Source organism: Agelaius phoeniceus, chromosome 6, assembly GCF_051311805.1.
Source record: "Agelaius phoeniceus isolate bAgePho1 chromosome 6, bAgePho1.hap1, whole genome shotgun sequence".
NCBI lineage: Eukaryota > Metazoa > Chordata > Aves > Passeriformes > Icteridae > Agelaius > Agelaius phoeniceus.
In genome coordinates this window covers 39104249-39131248 of record NC_135270.1, presented here as the reverse complement: position 1 = coordinate 39131248, position 27000 = coordinate 39104249, and the positions used below count along the sequence as shown (strand labels likewise).

Below are 27000 nucleotides of genomic sequence, written 5' to 3'. Positions count from 1 at the left end.
TGTTCTGGCTAAACTCAGCTATTTATAAGGATCTTTAGACAAATTCAGGATGTGAAACATAAGATAGTACAGAAGAAAAATACAACTACTTGCTCCTTCTCCACAGATCACACAGTGGAGACCACATAATTGCCTAGAGAGGTTGCTCAGAGACTATCACAGAAAAATGCCTTTGTAGCACTGTCATTCAGATACTTGTTATTTCCTGTTTTACGGGAAATAACACCCCTCTAACTATACAGAACTTTCCCATCCTGTGGATTTTCTCAGCTCAATCAGTAGATAAACACTGAAGATTATCAGTTACTGATTTGAGTTTTTATTTATATATTAACTTGCATGGCTCTATCACCCTGAAAAAACACTTGTTCCAGGAAAATTTTTGCTTAAACTTTCTGCTAGAGAGAAATTTAGGTGAGGGAAATGTGATGAGAAGTTTAGCTGCAAAACATTGAAAAATGTTTCATAGCTGCAAAACATTTCAAAACATTGAAAGTGCTGCAAAACAACCACATTTAGAATTATGTCGACCTAAAATAGAGGTCTGCTAGTCCACTTCTCTGTCTGATTTTGATGTTCATCTTTCAGTTTCTCTGAATGTACTTCATTTTCTTTCAGAACACCACTCACAGGGAGATCTGCTTACTGTTTTAGATCTTTTCTTGACCCGATTTGATACATAAAAGCAGCTCAGTTTTCTGTTAATGCTGTATTTAGACAACATTTCAATAGCTCAAGAAAATAGAAAAGGCTTTTTAAGGTAACTGTTAAAAATTACATTTGCAGGCTCTGAAAGTGCTTCTCCAATCCAATCTGCTCTTGGATCCCGATCACAGACACCCTCTCCTGCCACTCTGCATGCAGATCATATTGAGCAGAAGGATCTGCAGCTGGATGAGAAGCTCCACCACTCTGTTTTACAGACGCCAGATGACCTAGGCAATATCTGGAATAGAAAATACAAACTTGTTCTTTCTTTCTTTCTTTCTTTCTTTTTCCTTTCTAATGCAATGTAGTGAAGTAGCTGGTATCACATGAGTTGTAAACAGTCCTGTACAAGGCTCTTTCATCTACACTTCAAAAATATTTAATTACAGTGATTGCTTTTAAAAGTAAACAAAAACCTTTTGCATTTTAACCTGTATTTCATTGGAATTTTTGGTGGTGGATTAAAGTCCACATATTAAAATTGTTCTTTTAGTTGCTGAGAATTGTGGCAGCTTAATCTAGCATGTGGTCCTGCCATGGACTATTTTATCATTGATGTAAAAATAATAAGACATAATTTTATAATCTTATAATTTTTCCTTACAAGTTTGGTTCATCTCCCTTTCATATCTAAACCAATTTGTAATTATGTCAGCTATCTTAGTTGTGGAATTCTGAGATACATTTTCTTTGAAATGCAATGTGAATATTTCTCCCGCATTTGGTCTTATGGAAACAAAAGAGTGTCTGCTATGTATTTCAGACCCTCTTTCTTTATTAGCCTACTGATGGACAGAAAGATCATTTTGCTTTGTACTTGAAAATCTACAGCCTAGAAACCAATAGCATCTCTACCACAGTGACCCGGAAGTTCAAAAGAAGAGTCTATGTGATTAGGCTGAATTCAGATTTAATTTTGATTTGGTATTCCTGTGGGGGCTACAAGATTTTCAGAAGATCCCAACGAATTACCCACCTGAGGGGGTGGAAAGAAAATTCTGAATGCCTGCTGCTCTCAAGCTGGCTCATTATCTAGTATTTTGTGGCTGTTTAGATAGTTAAGCGTGACTTGAGTAGACTTGAGCCATCATAATCTACTGAGGGTTTCTTTATATGGACAGTCTAGATAAATCATCTTCCACCTAAAAAAGAATGTTTTTTCATATAGCACTGATGTATGGAAAGAGCTAGGTGTGTGTTAAGACTGTGGTGCTGAGTTACTGAATGTTCCCTCTCCACTCATGCAAATTAACTGTTTAAAGGACAATAGCTAGAGACAAGTTTAGTCACTTTTCTCTTTGACTTGCAATAACATGCTTTCCTAGTAGATTCTGAAAAAAATAGTCTTTATGTATTATTAGGATAAATGTAAAGACGAAAGATAATTGTACTTGAAAGCAGCCAGGTGGGGTTCTGGATTCATTGACCTCAAGGAATGTAAGAAAATACATACAAGAGGAGTGGCCTTACTAGGTCTGTCAGATCTGTATTAGAGCTCCAGCAGTGATCTTAAATGTTATTTCATGAAAGAATATAAGAAATAGGACAGTTCTTCCTCTACAGAGTTTATAACAGACAAAGCTTAACATATACAGTGTTGAGATGGCTGAATGGGTAAAAAATAGCTTATTCTGAAAGCCTGATCATTCCATTTTATGAGGAGTGTGTATTTGATAGTTGTATCAGAACTTTTCCAGTTCTGGAGAGGTAGATCTCACTGTACTTTTTTCCTTCCATTACAGAAACTAGTGAATTCCCCTCAGAATGTTGCAGTGTGATGGCTGGGGGAACACTTACAGGATGGCATGCAGATGTTGCTACTGTGATGTGGAGGAGGATGCTAGGAATTCTGGGAGATGTCAACAGCATAATGGACCCAGAGATTCATGCCCAGGTTTTTGATTATCTGTGTGAACTGTGGCAGAATCTGGCCAAGGTAAAAGAACTGAACTGTTTTCAACAACCTGACCTGTTTGGGTAGGATTTTCAAAAAGAAAAAAATACTGCCTTATATATTTCCCTTAAATAATTCCCTTTCTGTTTTGTTTTTAATAATTGCAGATAAGAGACAATCTTGGTATTTCAACAGACAACCTAACTTCACCATCTCCCCCAGTTTTAATTCCACCACTGAGAATTCTAACACCATGGCTCTTCAAGGTAAATTTAAACAATAAACTGTGAAGCAGAAATAAATGTAGAAGAGTGTTTAATGTAATTTTTTAATCTATGAATAATAAATATTGTTCTAAAACTGTAGGCAACAATGCTGACTGATAAATACAAACAAGGAAAGCTACATGCTTATAAGCTTATTTGTAAGACAATGAAACGAAGACAAGATGTTTCTCCAAACAGGGATTTTTTAACTCATTTCTACAATATCATGCACTGTGGACTTCTTCATGTTGATCAAGTAAGTTGATTATGAAATTCAAAATAATATAAATGTTATGACTGACTCTTCTCAAAATTACTCAGTGTATTTTCATCTGAGTAATTTAACTTTGTTTTGGAAATTAGTGCTGTGACTGATACTTCTAAAAAGAAAACTTTGATAAATGATCCTCATGTTCTTGGTTGTATTCAGAAATGCTTTTTTTGTTGTCCATTTCAAGGAAATATGAGGGCAGAAAAGATACTCTCTCATTTTTTATTGATTGTATGTTACAGATTGAAGTATGCAAGAAAGAGAAGGAAGCAGATCTCTCTAAAGTCTACTGTTCTTCTTACTTGCTCCCTGATGCAACAGTTTAGTTAGTAAATTGTGCTCACTACATTGGAGGCCTTTGTTTCTACAGCAAGTATAGGAACCAGCAAACTGAGATGTACAGAGCATATCTAATCAGTGGGAGTAGACCTTTTTTATAGGTTTTGATATTAAGAAGTCTGAAAATACTATATGGCTTAAATACTTTTTAAACGTTTGCAGAAGTGTAAAAAAGTTGGGTTTGTGAACATTTTTGAGGAATGATTATAGGCATGGGTAGATCAAAGGTTCAAACAACCCTGTTTTCTTTAACTGGGAAGGATAGAATTAGTCCAAAATTATTCCACAGATGACTATGGATAGGACAGACCTCCAGTTTCTGTCCTGTAACAACCATTAATGCTGCTTTTCTTGATACATTGAAGATCCTCCTATGACATACTGCTATTTAGTTGGATATTACTACTAGTGGAGAATTATTCAAAGGAGAAAAGGGGAGGGGTGTCTATCTGTAGACTTGGGATTTTTTTTACAATTAAAGCATTTTATACTTTTTTCCAAGTACTTTTGAAAACAATTGCAGCATGTACAATGATTTTTGAAAGTGCCTCACTAAGTCTACAAGAACATAATATGCTGTGCTGATTAACTACATACCAGAAATGTTACAAAACACTTTATTATCTTCCTTCAAATTTTGGTTCCATATGGGTATATGTAGGAGGTTTTTCAAATACCTTTAAATACCTTTTTTAAAGTTACAGTCAGGGAATACTTGATGGAGAGGATTAAGCAGTTGTTAAAGTATAATAGCTGGTTATCTTTCTATATCTTTTCTGTACCTATTCAAATGAATGGTTAATCAGTTACAGAACTCTTAAAAGCTGACTGTAAATCAATAGATGAACTGTTGTCGGAGCTTAAATTGATTTATAAAGTATACCAAGTTTACTTACGTTAATCTGAGTATACTTAAGGAATTTATCGTTTTGTGCTACTCTTCTCTCATTAATGAGTGTTCTACTGGCCACAATGAGTTTTCTTTCTCACATTTTTACTTTCTCCTTTTGATAAATACCTGCCTTTTTTCTTTCATTTTTCATTTGATTCGTGTTGATACTCTTCTTTTTTTCCCTTTTCCTTCTGCGAGGATATTGTCAATACAATCATCAAGCACTGCTCTCCTCAGTTCTTTTCACTTGGTTTACCTGGTGCTACCATGCTTATTATGGATTTTATTGTAGCAGCAGGAAGAGTGGCTGCTTCTTCTTTCCTCAATGTAAGTATTCATGAGTTAATTCTCATTTACGGGTGACAAAGAATTTGAGAGAATACTGAGCAGTATGTTTTTCTTTGACTAGGGTGGTAAATTGATCCCAGAATTCAATGTAGTGTTTATCAAATACAGATAATGTTAATGATTTATTCCAGAGTACTGCACATGCCTCTCCAGAAAATATGTGAGGAATGCAAAAATTACTGTTGAAGCAGAAAATCTTATTTTAGAATTACAGAAATTGGGACTGCCATTTTTCTGTGCTTGAAGATGTTTTAAAGTAAATGTCTATTTTTACCATGATTTCATTTTTAAAATGTACTTATTCCCCCATATCTCTGCTATGAAATGACTTTTATGATCAGGCTTGAGAACTCAAATTTGCTAGTGTTTGCAATATTTGGATTTTTTTACACACTTCTGATTTTGTTACACAGGCAAGTTCAGCCTTATATAGTAATACTATGTGGTAACCTAGGTGCTGTTGGATGTGCATATTGTACTCTCTCAAATCCCCCATAGTCTCCTCCAACTCTCTGTGAAATTTGACTGTTTCTCCCATCAATCCCTCTCTAACCAGTTACGAAATCCAGTCTCCCTCAAGGTACTTATCTGAAGCCTCTGTCAGCTTCTTACACTGTAGCCTTTCCTGTTCAGCAATGCTTCATGTCACTTTTAGTAGTTTTCCACATCCTGGTCAATTAGCTGAACCTAGGACCTGAGCCCAGTTAGCAGCTCAGTCATTTGTCTGTAATCCTAACAATCCTTCTGCCTCCTTTTTACTGTCTTGGAAAATGAGAGCAGGGGTGTGCATGAGTAAAAATCCAAGGAGCTGAGGTCTCTGTTTATTCAGCTTTGCAGGAGCTCAGAATTTCCAGGAGAAAGGAAATGGCTATATACAATTTCAGCCATCATTCTCTTTTAAGGAAGCTAAAAATGTCAGCTTTCTGATTGCAGTAAGAATATATATTTCTCCCCCCCCTTTTTTTTTTAGGCACCAAGAGTTGAAGCACAAGTTCTTTTAGGATCTCTAGTCTGTTTTCCCAATTTATATCGTGAACTACCAGCTCTTCACCCAAATATTCCTGACATTGCTGTGTCTCAGTTTACAGATGTTAAGGTAGGAATTTTAAGAATATTTGGCTAGTATTCTATTAAACAAATAGATGCCTAATATTGTGCTTTTGCAGACAGTATTAAGATTTTAAGATCCTAGAATTTTTTGAAAGTAATTTCAAATAGATCATAAGACTCAAGATCCTATAAGGTCTTGTGAAACTTTATACTTCTAAACATACATTATAATTGCTATTAACTTAACAATAAAGTGTTTTCTTATGTTTGTAGAAGAAAATTATACATTATCTCACCCTTTCAAGCCTTCTCTCACTAGGGTGATTTGCAGGTATCACAGATTTAATTAGCTGAGACAAGAAGACTGAGAGGTTTAAGATTCATTATTTAATTTATGAAGACAATTATATTTATTTCACAACTGGTGAAATCTGCCTGTGTTCCTAGAGACTTTAAAAAATTTCTGCACAGCAGTGTGTTCTGTACAGCAGTATGTTTTTTCTTCAAAATGCAAATATTAATGGAGTCGTTACCTTGTCTGTCGTGACACAGATTTAGGCAATGTGACAGTATACTGAAACTGCACAGAGCACAGTTTGTGTCTAAGAAAGGCTCCCCTTAAGTTTTCCAAACTGTGTCAGTTTGGGGAGAAATGATGACTTGAGAGCTGCTTAATACCTTGCTCCCCTTTGGAGACTGATTTTGAATTCCTTCTTTCTCATTTCTATTGTAGAATGGCTGTTTACGTGAATTATATTAAGGGCAGCCTACAGCTTTAGGGACTTTTCACTGTCATTGAGTCAAATTTGTTCTTGACAGCATTCTTAAGGCACTGTAGGCACTTAGTCTGCAACTAGTTGAAAATATTTTTTAAATCAATTCAATTTTTTGAAAGTGCTTGTTTAAACCTTAGAGTAAAAGATTCTGTCATACCCTTTAGCACTACCTAAGATAGCTTCAGGGAGCCCTTTACTATTTTTTTTCCCCCCTTGATATTTTATGGAAATGCTTTGAATTGGATACATGGCTCATCAGGAGAAATTAGGATAGTAACGTGTAGGATATTCTTGGGGTGGCACAGTAACAAGTATCTGGGACAGGCTTGATATTTGGAGTAATGGTAAGCAAACAATTCATCTGACCATAACATAGAGATTCAACCAAGCAATATGCCTGTGTGCACTATAATAATATTTTGATGCTTTTTGTGATGGAGTTATGTGTAAATCAGTGAATTTTTCCTCTTCATTTTAGGAACTCATAATTAAAACTGTGTTAAGCTCGGCAAGAGAGGAACCATCTGGTCCTGCACGGTAAGCCATACAAAAAGAGCTTCTACATTAATAGGTTCTTTCTTTATTAGGCTGTTTGGTGGTGAATATATTAGAGAGCTTAAAGTAAAACTTTGTTGCATTTTATTAATGGTTTTCTTCACCACTGTCAAAACTGTGGTCCATGATGTGAAATTGAAATTGTTTGTAATAGAGATATTAAATGGACAAACTGGGCTGGTCTGGTCCAGTATTCTTTCTGTGATAGTGGCTGATAGGAAAGGGTGTAAATAAGGGTAAGAGAATAAGCTTTCCCAGCCTACTCTGGTGTTCAGCTCGGGGATTTTCTGGACTAGAGAGGCATTCTTTACTTTGATTAGGACAAGACTATGAGGGAGGGCTAGTTTTTTTTTTTATTAGATCACATTATTTAATTTGAAAAACAGAAATAATCCAATGTACATGAGCCCTTATTATGGTATGGACAAGATGCAGAAAAAACTGAGCTAAGCATTAAACTAGGAATGGTTGCTCTGATGCTTAAACCTAAGCATCTTCACCAAATAAATAACTCTGGAGAGGATTATTACCAGTTTTCTTTCCTGTTTCTTAATTTGCTTATGATTTTATTCCTCCATACCCATCCTCAGAAGCATTCAGTTACACAGTCCTGTGTATGGGATTTGAACAGCAATCTCTAATGCCTACCAAGGAAGAGTGCATTTGTGTGCCTTATATATTTGGAAAGAGTGAATATATATGTTCAACTAATATATTGTCACTTAAAAATACTAGAAGTACATATCTGAAAAGCTACAATTCTGGAAAAATCAGCTTATTGAACCTTTAAACCATTTTTTGGAAAACCAAGAGCAGTTTTCATCAGCCCACTTACCTCTTTCTTCATGTGAGCTGATAATATTTCTCAACAGAGGAAAAAGAGGGAATATCCTGAGATCGCATTAACTTAATTTTTCGTGTTACAAAACTGCTTTCTAAAAGGCATAACACTCTCCACTTTGCAATTTTTCTTTCAGTGACAATATACAAAATAGGGTGGGTTTACACTATAATGTACTATTAAGTCTTGTATGTATTTTTGCTGTCTGTAAGCGTTTTCGTGATTCTGTGTAGCCTTAAAATCCTTTTTCTACAGCACAGGCTTCACAGCCACTTCTGTTTCTTTTCTTGCTTACAGTTTTTCCTTCCCAGATGTAGCACATTGCAGGTTACATGACCAGCTTTCTTGTTTTCAGTTTTGGATTGCTCTCCAATTTTATCCAGGATTTTGAATCCTGAAGTTGTTTCCAAAATATTTGTAGACTCTCTTCCTGAACAAAATAACTAATGGGTCAGAGATGGCTTAAGCTAGCTCCTTAACATTTCTGAACAAATTTTATCCATCTGCTGATTTGAACACATTTATCTGAATACTCTTTACCTTTACGCTTTTTTTCTATTTCTATGAAGAAACAACAAAAGTTAATGTACTAATCACAATATGTATACTGACTCTAGGATTCATGTACCCCTTCTCTATTCATCCTTGTTTATTGTCCATCTAAAACAATGTGAATGTCCATGAGAGAGTAACATTCCTCTCTCATCTCTGTGTCTCAGAAGCTCTAAATATGAGAAACCTCTTGTGTTAGGAAGGAGGAAGCTCCCACCCCAATTTTTGCTTTGTCTTAAGAAAATATAAGAATTTCTCACATGTTGATTCCAGATAATATTTTTAATCAAGACACACATAGAAATGCAGGAGTTCTTGATGTCTTTTGGATTTTTCAGTTGCTCAGATGGGTGCTTCCTCTGCCCTTTCCTCTGCCTTCATCAGCATATTTTGGATTTCTTGATCATTTTTAAATATTTTACAGCACTAGAAAGGTTTTTGTACAATTGTTTTGGAAATATTAAAAACATACTTGTTGTTATATGTCTTTATCAAAAAAGATATATGATTTTAAAAGATTTTATGATTAATGAATCATAAAAATTACACATTCCCCAACAACTTGTCCTCCAACATTGTTTTGCAGATGTGTTGCTCTTTGTAGCCTTGGAATTTGGATCTGTGAGGAGCTAGTCCATGAATCACATCATCCTCAGATCAAGGAAGCATTGAATGTGATATGTGTTTCTTTAAAGGTAAAAGAATTAAATTTTTACAATGTATGTTGCCTTTATGTGTAAAGATACTTTGCATTTTCCAAGTCTTAATGACATTTTAGCATCTTTACTTTGCAGTCTCATTTGCCGTCCTTACAAAAGAGAGAACTCAATTTAATGAGTGGATCTCTGAAATGTCAAAAGTTCTTTACCCTTCTTTAAGTTTGGAGAGAATGATGTGCTGGGAGGATAAGACAGTAGATCTTTATTCTTACAAAATCACTAGCTCTTCTAACCTACCACATACTCTCACAACATTCTGTGCATGTTCACTTCTGAGTTCGAGTCAGTGAATCATGCAATAGTGCTTCTTAGGTTGGCTAGATATTTAGTGAGAAATGCAGAGTACTTATACCATATGCATGGAAGCACCAGAAATGTTTAATTTGCTGGGGCAGAGTCCTTTTATATGCTTATTCCAGGAGCTGCATATTTTTGGCTATAATTTTGCTTGATGAGTGTTTCTGTTTTCCTACTATTTTAAATCTTTTTGCATTTGTTCTTATTTTATAGCATAATTAGAATATTAATAAAAACCTTTTTGTTTTTAAGCAATTTTCAAATTTGCATGTTTCTGAGCAATAGTTTCAACTTTTAAAATGTTTTCCAGTTTATCTTCAGAACCGGTCTATGTGCTTTTTGTTTGCATCAAAATTCTATGAATAGTCTAGTCTTTCTTTATATACAGATTAATAAAAATTGAAATGTACACCTGTTACACATGACTTCTGTCGGATGTTGGGGATTATTATTTTCTTTTAAGCAATGGGAATCTGAAAAATATCTTAGCAGATCAGCTGCTCACATCCTGTGAAGCAGGATTTGAGTCTTTGTATAAGGTAGCTGCAGGCCTTTTAGTATTAGACTCTAATTTGCAATTTCCTGTTTTGCAAAATCACATTCATTCTTTGCAGCTCCACTAATACCCTCTTCCAGTGTTTTCCCCTTGGTTTTTAATAATGCTTAACTTTTGCATTTTATCAAGTTCCTGTGCAAGTTTGGTATAAGGCAAATGATGTTTTATCTTGCTGCTCCAATTTATCAATATTTGAACTATTTTTAATCCTGAAATTCATAGTAATTTATGTTCTTTTTCTCTGACGTATTTATTAAACCAATTATTTGTATCTCATTTATATTAAGCATAAATTACTTTTTGAATGAGAAAACAAAGATCTTTGTATTTCTACTTTGCTTTTCTTTGTGTTGGCAAAACCATCCAGTGTACATTGTCTTTTTTTCTAGTTCTGAGCAATGGTATACATTCACAATTGAGTTTAATAACGAAATGAAAAGTTCATTAATTTGTCATGGGAGAAATAAATTAGCTCTAATTTGTTACCTTAGCAATCTCCAGGCTACCAAGTAGTCAGAGGTTGGAACTCCCAGAATGGATAATTTTCTTATTTTCAGGAGAAATGAATGGGTAGGGAGCTATAGGCCTAGTCCAACTTACTGATAACTTCAATTGAACAAATAATATTGAATAGAAATGTTAGCAGCAATTACATGCTTATTTTTGAAATACCAGAAGCATATTCAGAGCTGCAGTTCAGCAGCTGGCTTTGGATGTAGCTAGTGCTTCTGTGTGCAGTACCACTCTGTCTACATTAACCTCTGCTGGAGCTTGAGCACAAAAGATCCTAACCAGCCATCCAGACCTATGATTTTATTCTGCTTCTCTCAAAAATGCTGCAGATACATCACAAAATTGTCTTGTATAAATCTAGTTAAATGAGTGCTAAACAATAGGTTATTTTCAAGTATGGACAAGTTAAATTCCTCATTTAACATCCAGAAAGATGGGACCCTTACAAAAATTAACCTTATGGTAAGACTACCTTTCCAAGAAAAACTTTGAGAGTTGGGAAACAGGAAAAGTGCCAGTTCACTGGTATCTTTTTTTCCCCCCATCGAGTGAGTTCTCAAAAATTATGTCCACAATTTATGCTACTAAATATAAAAGTGGTGAATTCTTATGCTTTATAACATAGGACATTTTCCAGAGACAAAGAATGGCAGGTGGAATGTTTATGGCATCATACAAGTGTTTCCATGGCCACTCTGAAGGTTTTTGTAAAAGAAGTCAAAACCAAATAACTGACTTGAAAGGGGTGAATTGTTTCATTACCTGACATGTAGTCAGTGAGGCTGCTTGAGCTCAGGAAAATGTCTTTCCAGAACCCACAGCTCTCAGAACTGTCTGTTCAAAGGTGCCTGAGTGTTTGTTGTGGTTTAAGCCCAGCTGGAAGTTGAGCACCATGCAGCCACTCGCTCAATCTTTCTTCCCACCCACTGTAGTGCAATGGCAAGGAGAATCAAGACAAAACTTTTATGTTGAGATGACAACAGTTTAATAATCAAAAGCAAAGTAAACAGTGCAATAATGGTAAATGATAGCAATAATAAGAGAAAGGAAAGAAAACCCAAGTGATGCACAATAATTTTCTCACCACCCGCTGACCGACATCCTTTTCCTAACCCCGACCAACCCCCTTTCCAGATAATTCCCCCAGTTTATGTACTGGGAATGATGTCCTACAGTGTGGAATATCCCTTTGGTCAGTTTGGGTCACCCATCCCAGCCATGTTCCCACCCAGTTTCTTTTGCTCACCTTCTCACAGGTACAGCATGAGACAAGAGAAAAAAAAAATCCTTGAGTTTTGATAAACAGAATTTAGCAAAAAGCAAAACATTGGTGTGTTATCAACACCATTCTCATTCCAAATCCACAACACAGCACTGCAAGAACTGCTGAGAGGAAATTAACTTGACCCTAGTGTGACAGCATTCTTTTGAAATGTGATATATTGACCATGCTAGGACAGCTCTCTGAAGCACATGAAGGATTTGATCTATTTCAGCCAACCCCCATATTCTTGATCAAAACTTCCTCCCTGATGCTTTTCCCATGAATAATAAAAAAATTGTGTGCAAGATTAGATTTTAAATTTATTCATATTCATTACTTTATACACTTTATCCTTTATGTGAAATTTATGTCTCCGCTTACTTTTGTTCCTTTATTAAATTAAAAAAAGAGTTCTCTTCAACCAGAGAAAAAAAGAGGTTAACTGATTTATGTAAACTAGCCAGTAATAATAAAAAATTACTCATTCATCTTTATTTTAGAGCCTCTTTAAAAAAAGAACCATTAAAATGTAAGAAAAAAATGCTTTCTGTTTTTAAGTAGTGAATGGTCAATTAATCAGTGACCCTGAAAAGTCTCCAGGTCTTTTTCTCAAGTATTTTTTTCTTACTTTCAGTGGTCAGGATCTCTGTATTAAGCTACACCAATTTGTGAACCCCATTTTTCTTCTCCAGTGATTTGGGTTCTCTTGCTAGCTTGTTAGGATGTTTTGAGCAATCTGGATTTGATCTCAAGTTCTGTAATCAAATTGCCATGCTTTCAGTTTGGTTTTTTGGGGTTTTTTTGTTTTATTTTGCTTTTTTTTTGGTTGCCACTCAAGCTTGAGCGTTAGAATCTTTACCCTGCTCTTACCAAGCACTTTCACAACATGGAGAGAGGCTGTCTCATGAGGGATAAAAAAGTAATGATAGTCTTGTCATAAAGTTTGTGAAGATTTGGAGATGTGAGATGTTTACTCTTTTGAGATAAAAGTCAACAATAACATGTGAGTGAGAAACAGGGAAAGTCAGAACAAGAATTAATTACCCATTGTGTACTCAGGTTTCCACCTCCCTGGATGACTTGCAAGAGCCACTCATAGTTTTTCCTTTTGCTTACATAGATAACACAAATAAAAAATGGTAATTAAAGCTTTGTACTCCAGATTTTTCCTTGTGCTTGTACCATTTCTTTTCAAGACTTTAAATGTAAAAATTGACAGCTCTGCTTTGATAAGAAGCACTGACTCAGAACAGAGTCTTCTTCTAGTGTATTTTCAGTTTAAGTTTTTTGCCATTCAATACTTTTATTCTAAAATCTTTATTTTCTACTCAGGCTTCATTGCCCAGGCATTTCAGCTTTCTTAAAGATTTGGGTTTTTTAAGTTTTGTGAGATACATCCCTCCCTGAAGGGTTAATAGAAGTGGTCTGAGTAAGAAAAAGGACTATGAAGCCAAGAAATTACATCTAAGTGTTTTTACAGCATAATTGCCCTTTTCTGAGTTCAGAAGCAGAGAGCCATCTTGCAGCATATACCTGTGACAGCTTCACTGCTGAATGTAGTGAGATTGAAACAAGTAAAATATGTTGTTACTAATGCAGGAATTCACTTGTAATATTAACTTTGTCCTTGTCATTTACTGCACACCTTAATGTTTTAAAGCAAGTGCAGTGAAGGTAAAAATCTCAATTACACGTCTTGTGCATCAACAATTTAGGGAAACACGTCTCTTAATTTCTATGTTTTCCCACTTAGGAGTGTAGAACAGAGTGTGCATCCTCCCTAAGAGTGGGAATTAGTTGTACAAATGTGTTCCCTTCTGCTTTGACCAGCACAGTAACTGTGGAAGGCAGGCTGCAGAGCAGCAGCCTTCTCCTGCCTTTAAAAGAAGAGCAGAGTTAAGCACAGAAGCCAAGGTGAATTCATTTCCATTCCAACATGTGCTGGGCACTGCAGTCACTAGCAGAGAGCAGAACAGTTCAGCTCATGTTTAGTACTACAGGCTGTGGTTTGGGCATGTGGCTCATCACCTCTCTTGATTCTCAGCAAAGACCTCTGATTTCAGAATTGGATCCTTGGGGGGGCTTTGCAGTGATTCATTAATATTAATAATCATCAAGATAATAAGAAATTAGTTCTTTCTTCCTGGCTTCATGATATTCTACTATTCCAGTTAGGAGACACCTCTTCCTTTACTGGTGTGCATCTAACTGCATGTCTGCCCCAAAACTTTGATGTTAGCTGCTAACATTTGTTTATGAATATAAAATAGTTCTTTTTGAGTTTTGTAAAATTTAATTCTGTTCCTCTGGTAAATAGATACTTAAGGAACTGTATGTATAAAACTACCAGTGAAATTTGTGACCACCCTACCACCTAATGTACTCTTACACGAAAACATTTTGTCATTGTTACTGTGCTGTGTTCTCTTTTCCAGTTTCCAAATAAAACAGTAGCCCAAGTTGCCTGCAGTATGCTGAACATGCTGATACATTATGTACATAGGCTTCAACTATATCAGGCCGATTCACCATTAAGAATAATACAAGTAAGTAATTTTTTTTAATTGAAATTTTCAATTATTTTAAATTAATCACTACAATGTGTTACCCTAAAGTTAAACACTTGAATATTGACAATTATGTTTTGCAAAACATTGAATTAGTATAAACATAATCTTACTTAACACTAACAGTAAGGAATTGCAGCACACATAACTTCCTGACTCCAGTATAGACATGTAATGTGTCTATGTCCTGCCTGTTTTTTCTCAGAGAAAAAGTGTCATGAAGATGTTGTCAGTAAAGTACAATTTTTTTCTTAATACCAGATATCTTCAAGCATGTTTATTGAAGTTCAGGAAGAAAATGATTGCTTAAAATATGGATCTGCAACTTTATTTTGCATATCCATGAAAGAGTTTCAGTACAAAACAAAAATAATATTTTGAATATGCTTCCCATAACAAGGAGGTAGACTATGGCCTCTGTGAGTCTGAGCCACAGAGGGCACCTAGGTTCTTTTCATGTGAAAGCTTCTTAAGAGATACAGCAAGCATTTCTGTGCTCTTCTGGAGACATATTTTTGATCAAATAGAGAGGGTGTATACAAATTCTAGTAGTTCTAAGAAACAATGTAGCTCAGATAGCACCATACACAAACCAGCATGAGATTTCTTCCCACATCCTATAAGTGTGTTGAGTCATGTTCTTTTTATGCCTGAATATTTGAGGTAGCTGTGTAATTTCATTGTCCTTAATGCACCTACGTCAGTCAAACAGAACATACTCCTTCAATGTATTCTGCAAAACTCAATTAAAAGTGTTTTTATTTTAAAAAATTGTCAAGGAATATTGTAACTTGTCTCAAAATAATTGTAATGGAATTTAATCGTGAATCCAGTATCATGTTAGATTTACCTGCTTAAAAAATTATTTTAAACTTAAATATTTAGGTTGTATTTTAAAAGAAATATGCTAAATTTCCCCAGATTCTGATAGCAACTATTACACATCTGCTACCCAGTACAGAAGCTTCCTCTTATGAGCAGGACAAGAGAGTAAGTGTTTTTCATTTCTAGTACTTTCTGCCTCCTGAAAGCTGTGTCTCTTCTGAATTAGTTTTGCTGTGGGCCTATTAGGTCATTCAAATTTGGGCATTTTGGTGCAGTTTGTTTCTGACAGCTCCATCCTTCTGGGCTACCATTCCCACAAGGAGCTGGACTTCATCTGTTGTTCATTTTGGTCTTCAGAGCTCTGTTTCATCTTCTGTCTCTGTTTGCAAGAAGTCAGGGGCTGTTGTAGTCTACACTCATATGCCAAGCTACCCACTTTTCCACTTGAGGATGCTTTCCATAATTGACCAAGTTTTCCCATGAACTACTGTCAATTGTACATGAAATATCAAATAAAAATTGTCTTACCTGTTTTGACAAATGTAGTCCTAATGGGTTTCAAAAGAATTGGTTAAAAATAAAACAACTCAGTACCCTTCATGATTAGGTTTATTATACTTTTGAAGGACAAACTTGGAATGCATTATGTGAAACTAGTAAATTAGGTAAATTGATTTTTTTAAAAACTTCTGTTTGCCTTGGGAAATATTTTAGAGAATCTTGCAGATATTTATCTGAATTGTCTTCTCTTCCACAACTGAGTTTTAAAAATCAAAAACATTTATTTGGTCTGTAAGTTATTGATGATTTGGTGTGGATTTGTGTCTTAATCTAATTCTCTTCCAAAGTCTTTCAAAACATCCCAAGAGGGAGTTGATTCTTTTGCTAACTGAGTAACCTACAATTCAGGAAGCAGTTGGATTTCTTTCAGATGATAAAATATGATATGGTGCTGCATAACATTATTGATATGTTGTAAAGGACATTATGTATTATTTATAAAGCACTAAATACAGGGGAATTGGTTCCATTTTGTGTAATCCTTGATTCACTTTACTGTGAAATATATGTGCAAAATGGCACATCAGCCTTAATTTGGACCTGTGTTATCTGTCATTTTAAAAACAACAGCCTACAAATCAATTTTGAAAACTGTGGGTATCCTCTTAAGTATAGTATCTGCTCACAGTCATACCCTGATGAGAAACTGTTGAGTGGATGGCCTTTGTTAAATACCTCTGTAGCCAGTTTTTACTGATGCCGTAGTTTTTGAAGGTTCAGTGGTTAACAAGGGGGAGCTGCCATTGCTGCAGAAGGTTGACTTTACTGAATTGGAAAAAAAGGCAAAACATAGAAATAAAATAAAGGGATAAATATGAAATAGCAGGTGCTGGCTTAATTGATTTGTAATGGAAAGTGTTTTTTCCAGTTGGTGGTTTCTTTACTTCTGTGCTTATTGGATTGGATAATGGCCTTGCCACTGAAGACTTTGCTGCAGCCACTTCACACTACAGGAGCAGAAAATGATAAGACTGAAAGATCCGTTCTTAATTGTATATATAAGGTACATGTTTCTTTGCTCATTAATTAAGAATTTCTATGTATGAAGGTAGTGTCAGTTTCCATGGAAATGAAGGCAAATGTTTTCTGTAAACTGACCTCCATTCTACTCCTGAAATATAGATTGGCTCAGTTCTTGCATGTTTCACTGCATCAGCTTGACCTTTGGTATATTTGGAATAGTAGATTTTGGTTTACATTTTGGATGGTTAACCAAGCCTTTTTTTTGTATGTCATATAGATTGCAGATGCTTGTATTGTAGAATACTAACTGTACATTTAATACAAAAGGATGTAACTTTTATATATCAAGCAGTTTCATTTAGCAATGAGAAAAGCAAAAGCACTTTTGCTTTTGTTAGACAGTAAGTTACAATTACTGTCTTTAGGAGCTCAGGAGAAAGGGGTTTTTATCCTTTTTGCAAGGGAAGGGGATTAAAACCTCTAGCAGCTTAGACCTAGCATATGTAATTAAAGAAGATAGGAGATCTAAAAATAAAGGTGGCTTAATGATTGTTTTGTGAGTTTTGTTTCATTATTGTTAAATTCCACTTTGGTGGTAATAATTTTCTTTGCAGACCAGAGTTTGTTTCTGTAAACATTAAGCATCTAAAATTTTCCAATGTTTCATCATGCCTGCCTTCTAATGAGTAGATTCTTGAAATGCAAATAAAAATAAAATTCATTTCTTATAAAACTATAAATTTCAGTAGTTAATGTAATGAAATTCTGGTTTCTTTCTAGGTTCTGCATGGATGTGTCTATGGGTCTCAGTGTTTTAGCAACCCAAAATATTTTCCTCTAAGCCTTTCTGATCTGGCATGTATGGATTATGATCCTTTTATGCATTTAGAGAGCTTAAAGGAGCCAGAACCACTGCATTCTCCAGACTCTGAGAGGTCTTCTAAACTTCAGCCAGTCACTGAAGGTTTGTCTAATTGCCTAAATACATTTTCTTTCAAACAAAATTTGTCTGGGTTTTCAGTATTTAAGTGTTGGTCTACAGCACAGGTTTTCAGCTATATGTAGACACTAGGTAAGAACCATTAGTATGGAATGAGCAAATGTAATTTTTAAGCAATTACCATTTGATTAACTGAAATAAGTATGTTCTGAACAACACCAAGATCAATAGGATATGGATTCTTCTGTGCTCTGTGTATCAGCAGAAGTGTTGAGTACTGCAACATGGATGAATGTTGTTTTTCATTTTACCTTCAGTAAATTAATTTGATTTTTCCTTATTTTGCTCCTTTTTCTAGAAGAATTTTGGATTTTTGTTCCTGTTTGACATTGCAGTATTGAATGCTTTCCATGAATATTTTTAGCCTATCATAATTTTTTGTTGATCTCTTTTTACACTGCTTAAAACCACAGATTTTTTTAAAAAGAGAGAAATTTTCTCTCATCTGGTTAGAACCTTAGGAGACATGGGAATTAGCATTTTCTTCACAATTCAAAAATAAAGAATCAAGAATCTAAGCCACAGAGGACTATCATGTATTATGCAGTGTATCTAGTAAATATCAAATGGTTACATAGGGAAGAAAATTGAAAAAGATGAGATTAAGATACGAGCAACTCTGTGTAGTGCTATTCTGCCTCTGTATTAAGTTGTTCCATTTAGGCTTTTTTAAGGGTATTAAGAACCAGATAAATGCAGCAGTTCTTTGTAGCAGCTGTGTGCTAACAGCAGGTGATTTTGTGGTCTGTAGTGACTACGTGCTGTTTTTTATGTAGAGAAAATGGCTAATCATTGTGCCCTTGTCTAAGGCATGCTTCATCATCGTCAAGTACTTTTTTGGCCAAAGAATTCTAAACATAGAGCTGTCCCCTAATAAGCTCAGTATTGGATTGAACAAGACTGATCTGAGAACTACTGGCAGGAGGAGCTGTAATTACTAAATTTACTGAAGAATGAAGCAAGGTACTATAGTTGGCTTTTCGTCAAATGGCTGTGGCCTTATTAGTAAAAAGTAATCATCTGCAGGGTCAGAATGAAAGAGGCTTCGAAGGATTCATTCTGTCCTAATTACAGTCTCACCTATACATATTATGTAAAGCTAATATTTAAAGCATTTGCCAAAATTTACTTCCACTGCATGTTCTATTACAGTGTAGTGAATTGTAGTAGCTTTTTATGCCTGGCATCTTTTGTATTCCGTAATAATCTGTAATTATGGGTTAGAAGCAAATGCTGTGTGGCTTTTTTAATTTGACAATCTGAAAAGACAACCCTGAATAGATTTCTCTTTAAATGAATACAGTTGCACAAAGCCTTAGCATCAATATCTTCATTTTGCATTTCCAACCATGATCTTTTCTTTTATGATTTCTTGTTAAATTTCTTAATAAAAGTAATTTCAGATGTTCCTTTTATCTCTCCAGATAAATTAAGTTTCAGGGCTCTGGAATTGTAAGTTAGACTGTGAAATTTAATTGGCAGACCTACAGCATTATAAGGCAACCCTGGTTCTGCAACCTTGGCACTTCTAGTCCCCATTGCCAGGCAGAGAATAAAATTGGCAGTGCTTGACCGGTTGCACAGCATCTGTTCTCCCTGGCATTGTTGGAGGAGTGAGAGGAGTAAAACTAGTGGGTAACAACCAGTCTGGGTCTCTGTCAAGACCGAGGGTCAATTAGTACAAGCTAGCAGCAGAACAGAATGCCAATGGGTCAGCATCTTTCAGCAGAGTAAAAGGGCTATCATAGTATTTTTCTTGAAGGAATGGAAATGAGCAGGGCAGAAGTTACAGGGAATTCAGGGAAGTTCTACAAAAACAGGGTAGGAATTGTGAAACTCTTTTCTTAGGCCACAAGCAAAGCTGCAAGTGCTGAAATGACAGAATTCCTAAGACAGGGTGCTTTAATGGATGTGATTGACTTACCCTGTTATGCCTCCATTGTTCAAGGTCAGATCCATCTCAAGTTTTGTAAATACTTAGCCACAGCATAATGTGGTATGAGACCAAGAAGATACAGGACTTAGAGTGACACAGCTGTGTAGTGGAGACAGTATCTGCTGAGAGGTGTGGAGCAAGCCATGCAATAAACAGCAGGACAAAGGTTTCTTAAATCCTCTGGGAACAGGCATATGTCAAGAGAGATGATTATTGGCTTCTCTTTTTCAGTAACTTCACAAGTTCTGTTAGTGACAAAGAAGCTCTTAACCTGGGATTATCTGTAAAATTGTCCTTGTTCTGCTTTCTGTAGCTGGTAAAGTGGTAGATTTTAGTATGGGATATACAAAGAATAACTTTAAAATTAGGTATTAAGTATATTAAACTGTTACATTTAAACCAGAATAAAATTTTAGCAGCGCTCAGTAAGGACACCAGTAGGAAGCTTTTATTGCATCATCAGAACTTGCTGGCAGCAAGTCTGTGATGCTTTCATATATCCATCTGAAGAATCCCTGGGCTTGTCTATGTGAAGGCTGATGAACTGTTCCTCTGGTTAGTGTTGGCAACAACCTAACCAGATGCAGCTGGCATCCAGCCAGGGTTAAACCATCACCATCACCATTTGTATACCTGTTGATACAGTCCAGGTATACAAATGGTGATGGTGATGGTTTAACCCTGGCTGGGTGCCAGCTGCCCACCAATGCTGCTCCATTATTCTCCTCCTCATCTATGCAGGGGAGAGAAAATATAAGGAAAAGCTCATGAATTGAGATAAAGACAGGAAGAGATCATTCACCAATCACTGTCATGGGCAAAATAGATTTGAGTTAGGGAAATTAATTGAATTTATTACCAAGCAAATCAGGATAGGATAATGAGAAATAAGACCAAGTCTTCCAAACAGCATACCCCTACCCCTCCCTCCTTTCTGGCCTTAACTTCATTGTAAATCCCTACCTCCTCCTTGCCCCTAGTGGTGCAGGGGAATGGGGACTGGGGGACTGCAGTCACTTCACCATACATTGTCTCTGATGCTCCTTCCTTCACAGGGGAAGGACTCCTCATTCTCTTCCCCTGCTCCAGCATGGGGCCCCTCACACATTCCTCACTGCAGTTGGAATGGACATCTTGCAGCACAGTTATGATCTCTACTTCAACAGGAGACTTCCACAACACAAATCCTTCCCACAAACTGCAGTTCTTCATGAATGCTTTACTCTGGGTCCCCTTCATATGGCTCAGTCCTGTAGGCTCCAGCATGGGTCCTTCATTGAGTCACAAGTCCTTCTCCAAACCTGCTCCTCCACAAGCCTGCTCCAGCATGGGCTCCTCTCTCCACAGCACCAGAGTTCCTGCCAGGAGTCTGGTACAGTGTGGACTTCCCACAGGATCACAGCCTCCTTTGGGCATCCACCTGCTCTAGCATGGGGTCCCAGTGGCTGCAGGTGCTTATCTGTACCATCATCCCCCAATGGCTGCAGGGAGGGGCACACCCTGTCTCACCATGGTCTGCACCAGAGGCTGCAGGGAATCTCGGCTCCAGGGGCTGGAGCACCTCCTGCTTCTCCCTCTTTACTCACCTTGGTGCCTGCAGAGTTGTTGCTTTCACATACTCTCACTCTGCTCTTTTCTGGCTGAAATTTCCTTTTGCCCAATATTTCTTTTTCCTTCTTAACTCTGTTATTAGAGTTAAGAAGGAAAAAGAAATTAATAGGCATTACTTCTATCGCTGATCAGCTTGGTTTGACTTGGAGCTGGCTGACGTTGCCTTCATCAGACACTGGGGAGACTTCTGGCAGCTTTTCAGAGAAGCCCCCCTGCAACCCCCACACTACCAAAACCATGCCACACAAACCCACTGTTCTAATTAACTGCACCTAACTAGCCAGCTTAGATGTTCCTAAGCCGACCTGGACTGCATAGGGCCACAACCTGCTAGCTTACTTCTGAAATTTTCTGTTTCATTTCAGGACCATAAACATATATGACAGAGAATTTTTTTCTTATAGACAAAAACATTTTGAAAGCTGATCTTCACAGATCTCAAATCTGTTAGAGGTAGTTGTGATTGGAAGGTTCTAGTAAGCTTACGTGGATACAGTGGTCTACCAGTTATTTATTTGATTGATTTTTACCCCAATATTCATATTTCTCCAAACATATGTTAAAATCTTTGCATAGATTGATCTTTTTTTTCTAATATTTTTAAATTTCTAATGAAAAAGCCTTCCCTGTCTGATGTCTAGTCTTAGCTTTTGTTTAAAAGGTAGAAATATAAAGTTCTTTTCATATAAGGCTTTGCTGTATGCCATTTTACTGAAAGGACACAAAATGCACACTTTTAAAAAATACTTCGTACATAGTGCATCTGGATTAACACAGTTTGTGTTTTGTGGGGAATATTTTAGAGATGGGTTCTCTGTTACTGCATGTCTATATAGCTGAAGTTAACAATTAGAAAGGAATGAGACTTGCTTAAACTAAGGTAAAATACAGGAAATTAAGTTAATCAGGACACACTTAGGCTCCCTCTAAACATAATGAAAGAAAAATAAGTGTTTTTAGAGAGTGATTCATCCCATTGAATTTGAGATTAATCAGTCTGTACAGGTCATCATTCTTTAGACAGCTAAAATTATAAGGAGAGTTAAATTCCCCCTTCAGTCATTGTTTTTTACTTCTACTACATAACCATAGTTGCTTAAAACTATTCAGCCAAAGTTGAATTAAAAAGTTAATAGCACATCTTAAGGAATCCTTCATTCATGCTACAGATACAAATTAGTAGTGATGGACCTTCAGCCTTTCCACAAAAGAGGTAATTTCAGGACTGAGAAAAATAAATAGTATAACATTTCTTGTAAATTACCCAATGATCATGTACATATTTAAATTACATTGCCCAAGCCAGAGGCAGCTCCATTGTGAAGAAAGCAGCAATGTGTTCTCTCAGGAAGACAGGTCAACAAAGCAGTGAGCTGGCTGCCTTAATGTGTAAAGATATGACTTAGTTTGTAGAATTTGTGGTAAAGCTCTGATGGCTTGCGTTATTGCATATTTTCATTTGCCCTCCAGAAACAAAGAGCATGATTTAGATACTCATTTTAAGGTTTTAATATATTGAATGTTCAGTTATTCCTGATTGAAGAGATGTGCTTCTAGGAATAAATTAAGTTGCAAAATTAATTTAAAATTTTCATAATTTCAAAATGCATTACTAGGCTTGGGATTTTTTCCTTTTTTATTCCTGGGGAAACCATCATCAAAATCAGATTTTCTATGTGGCAAAAATGTTTCAAGATTACTTTATTTTATTTCAACATAACAGGTTGCATCTTACAGTCTACTTTTCAGTATACTTCTCTTGATACTTCTAATTAAAGCTTTCTGTGTCATTTTTAGATCAGCAGCTCTGTATTCTGAGAGAAGACTTAGATGTAGTGTTCAAATTTTATAAAAGAAACAATGACAGATCTATGATTTTAATTCAAGTGCAAAGTTTTCAGGGCAAGGCTGTATTAGGACTGAGAATGGATCTTTCAAATTTAAATTAATTGTTCCCCTCTTTGTCTCACTGTGTCACCTTTCCTTTCCCATGTGTCCTTTAGGCTCCTAAGAGACACACAGAGGCACAAAACAACCATGGTCAGTTTGAGATCTTCAGGGTTTGGCACACAACAGTAATAATAATAGCTAGAAGGTACTTATTTCTTCAGGTCTCTCAGCAGAACTTAACAGGAGGCATTTAACCTTTATAGAGTGGGACTTCAGGTATCTGGAAAGCCTGTGTGTCTCTGCTCCTGGGAACCTGAGCAAAGTATTACCTTATTTATCTCTGCAGTGGCAAGTGCTAAATACTTGGTATAAATATCCTGATAAAGATGGGGCCACCCTCTGCATTGTCCAGGTGCTAGTCAATAATGTGCTGATAAATGATTCTCCAAGCACCCAGCTTATTTTCTCTTTGTTTTTTATAAAATCTGCTTCCAGTTCCTTCTTATGTTTCAGCAGATGGCACTATAACTTAATTTCCTTGTATGCTGCCAGTATCTGGACACGTAATTCAGCATCACTGAATGTTTTTGTATTTGTAAATGTTAAACCTCAAGAACGCCATACATGATAAAAGTATCTCTAATTTACTTGTATTAATTCTCAAGGCATTAATTTATTAAAATACTTGAGTAGATATGAGTTTTAGAATTGTATAAATGTTATATTGATTTTGCCAGCTATTAACTGGACGAAATGTTTCCCTATTTGCAGTTCAGATGTAGTGCTTCCTAAAGAAATAGCCAGAATCCCAAACATCTCCTACATGCTGTACCCAAACCTTTTGGGGAAAAAAAAAAAGGCAAATACATACTACCTGTTTATTTTTGCAGTTGCTGAATGCATCCATCTTCAGAAACTGAAGATCTGTAATGGCAGTCAGTACACATGACAAATTTGCCTTTATTTTTCCAGTTAAATCAATTAAGACGTCTGAAACTGAGAAATTTGTTTATTAAACATTAGGTTTTGCAGCTTATGAATATCCAACATAAAGGGAGATTTATTCATTATATATTACTTCTATGCCCAAGAGGTTCCATATTCTCAGTAAATACTGAATGAAAAAGTAGCATCATTCAGAACATTCTGGTTTGATGGATTTTGGTGAGAAAGAAGATGGGAAGTGTTTGCAGCAGTTTTCAATGTTCAGTGTAATTTAAAATATGTTATATAATCCTGAGGAGTACAGATTTTTAATCTTCCCTTTGTAAATCCCAAATTCAGGGCATCTGTGCCCAGTTACAAGAGAAGGGATACAGAAAACAAGTACTTTGCCATTTTGATCTTGTTCCTTCTTCCACCAGTTTTATTCTGCAATGTAATATTTTTGTGTATGGGTTCTTCAGTGGGTCCCCTGAACCAGTTGATGGTTCTCTGCCTGAAAGAGTCACTTGGTCCAGCTCATGTATTCATGTAGAGTATTGACTTGATAAGAATAATTTAGTAACAATATAGTACTGTGTTAGCAGGGTGTGATATAAACATTAAAAATACCTTTTTTTTAAATTTAGATGACATAACATGCAAGTGGAAGGTGAAATACCAGTGCATGTCACAGGATGAATTTCACATAAGATGGGCACAATTAACTTTTCTTTCTCCCTCCCAAGGTTTTCTAACCTGAAGCTTCTTAAAATGCAGTTGTGGCATGGGATTTCATTTTTAAAAATTTTGATAATGTTAGATCATGTTCAATATAGACAGCCTGGTCTTTGATTTTGTACTTAAAATTGTCCAGTGCTATTCTCAAGCTGACCTACAGCTATATGCTCCCCAGGGAAATTAAGATGGATTAGATCTTTTGTGCATCTATCTTCCTTTGTATTTCTCAGTGTAATGATGTGTATAAATATAAAAATACACTGCAGTTGGAATGGACATCTTGCAGCACAGTTATGATCTCTACTTCAACAGCAATTCAAGATTTATTTTCACTAGATAAGAAATCATGTATTTTAGAAGAACAGTGCTGATAGCAAAGCTATGGCAAAGGAAGTATAATCTGTAGATAGAGACATGGCTGTAAAATAGTGGAGATGCTTCTTTAACTGTTTTAGGATTTTTCATGCTGTTTATATACAAGACCAATGGTGACCAACATACATATTTTTCTGTTACTGAGTTGCATGCATCCTCAGCTTGCAGCGCTCATTCTCTCAGGAAGAGACCAAAAGAAACACATAAATCTCAGTGTTGTTTTTCTGAACTCTTCTTTTAAAACCTGTGCTCTTTCTCTTGCAGTGAAAACTCACATGCAACAAGGATTAATTTCTGTGGCTGCTCGTACTGTGATAACACATCTGGTCAACCACTTGGGCCACTATCCTATGAGCGGAGGTCCTGCCATGCTGACCAGTCAAGTGTGTGAAAACAATGACAATCCATACAGTGAAAGTCCTGAGCTTTCTCCTGAACTTTTTGAGAACCCAAATCTTCAATTCTTTGTATTAAACAATACTTCCCTGGTGTCTTGCATACAAATCCAAGCAGAAGATGACATGCCTGGGGGAGGACTGTCTGCTGGACTTGCATCAGCTAATTCAAATGTTAGAATTATAGTGCGTGATCTGTCTGGCAAATACTCGTGGGATTCGGCCATTTTGTATGGACCATCATCTTTATGTGGATCTTCACAACAAACATCTTTTGCACTTTCATTATCTCAGCAAGATAAACCAGAAGATGCTCTTTCATCTTTTGAGCATGTGGAGGATGTATCTGCAAGAGATGGAATTACACTCCAAGTTAAAAGGAAATTTAGAGACACTGTACCAACATGGGATACAATTAGGGATGAAGAAGACGCTCTTGATGAGCTGCTGCAGTATTTAGGTGTTACAAGCCCTGAATGCTTACAGAGAACTGGTGTTTCACTCAACATCCCTGCTCCTCAACCAGTCTGCATCTCAGAAAAGCAGGAGAACGATGTCATCAATGCAATTCTGAAACAGCACACAGAAGAGAGAGAGTTCGTTGAAAAGCATTTCAATGATGTAAATATGAGGGCTATGGAGCAGGACGAGCCAACCTCACAAAAGCCACAGTCAGCATTTTACTACTGTAGATTACTTCTCAGTATACTAGGAATGAATTCATGGGATAAAAGGTAAAACTACTCATATTTTAAGAACTTTTTTTAAGGAACTGTGCTGTTCTTACCTTCATAATAGAGTTTGTTAACCCAAAAATATTACAGGCCAGCTAACAAAAGAGAGGGGATGTGCATCTAAGACCTAAATGGCAGCTTTCTTCTGCTTTTCAGCCTGTCATTTAGGGAGACAGAAAGGAGATATCTGTTGCGTTTATTGTGATTCATAGTCTTTCCTTAGAAAGTGTTGCAAGTCAAATTGAAGGAATCTTGTATTCCCTTTGCTTCCCATGTATGTTGCTGCAAAAATCATTACCTTTCAATGTCAGAATAATACTCAGAAAGTGTCATATTCTCATCTATTGTGTTGCTGGACAGCGTCCTGCTGCTTTGTCTGCTAAAAGCATGCTTGCATGCAGCCTCAAAGCCTTGCCTGTGTATTAGCTAATGAGAAAGATGTGTCCCCTACTATTTATTTCAACATTGTCTGTGCTTGAGTACTGTTTGAATATTGTTTAGAACAGGAGAGAACAATTACAGAAGTAATGTCTCTTAACATTATTGTTTTTGTGTGGGTGTGGTTAGGTGCATGTCTGCATATACATGGGGGTATGTACAAATATTACAAATATTAGCATCCTAGAATTTATGGGTCTTT

The 27000-nt window shown here is 36.1% G+C and overlaps 1 protein-coding gene across 11 annotated transcripts in view; it reads left to right on the top strand.

The window, feature by feature from the left end:
* The window catches only part of RALGAPA1 (Ral GTPase activating protein catalytic subunit alpha 1), a 132349-nt gene that overhangs the window by 55672 nt on the left and 49677 nt on the right, over positions 1-27000 (top strand). For all 11 annotated transcript variants that reach the window (XM_077180450.1, XM_077180448.1, XM_077180449.1 and 8 more), the window contains 13 exons: positions 787-939; positions 2451-2644; positions 2770-2868; positions 2969-3124; positions 4569-4697; positions 5689-5814; positions 7023-7081; positions 9079-9187; positions 14277-14387; positions 15330-15398; positions 16663-16797; positions 17538-17721; positions 25496-26360. In XM_077180450.1, coding sequence (XP_077036565.1) covers positions 787-939; positions 2451-2644; positions 2770-2868; positions 2969-3124; positions 4569-4697; positions 5689-5814; positions 7023-7081; positions 9079-9187; positions 14277-14387; positions 15330-15398; positions 16663-16797; positions 17538-17721; positions 25496-26360 — 2389 coding nt within the window. The remainder of the gene's footprint in view (positions 1-786; positions 940-2450; positions 2645-2769; positions 2869-2968; positions 3125-4568; positions 4698-5688; positions 5815-7022; positions 7082-9078; positions 9188-14276; positions 14388-15329; positions 15399-16662; positions 16798-17537; positions 17722-25495; positions 26361-27000) is intronic.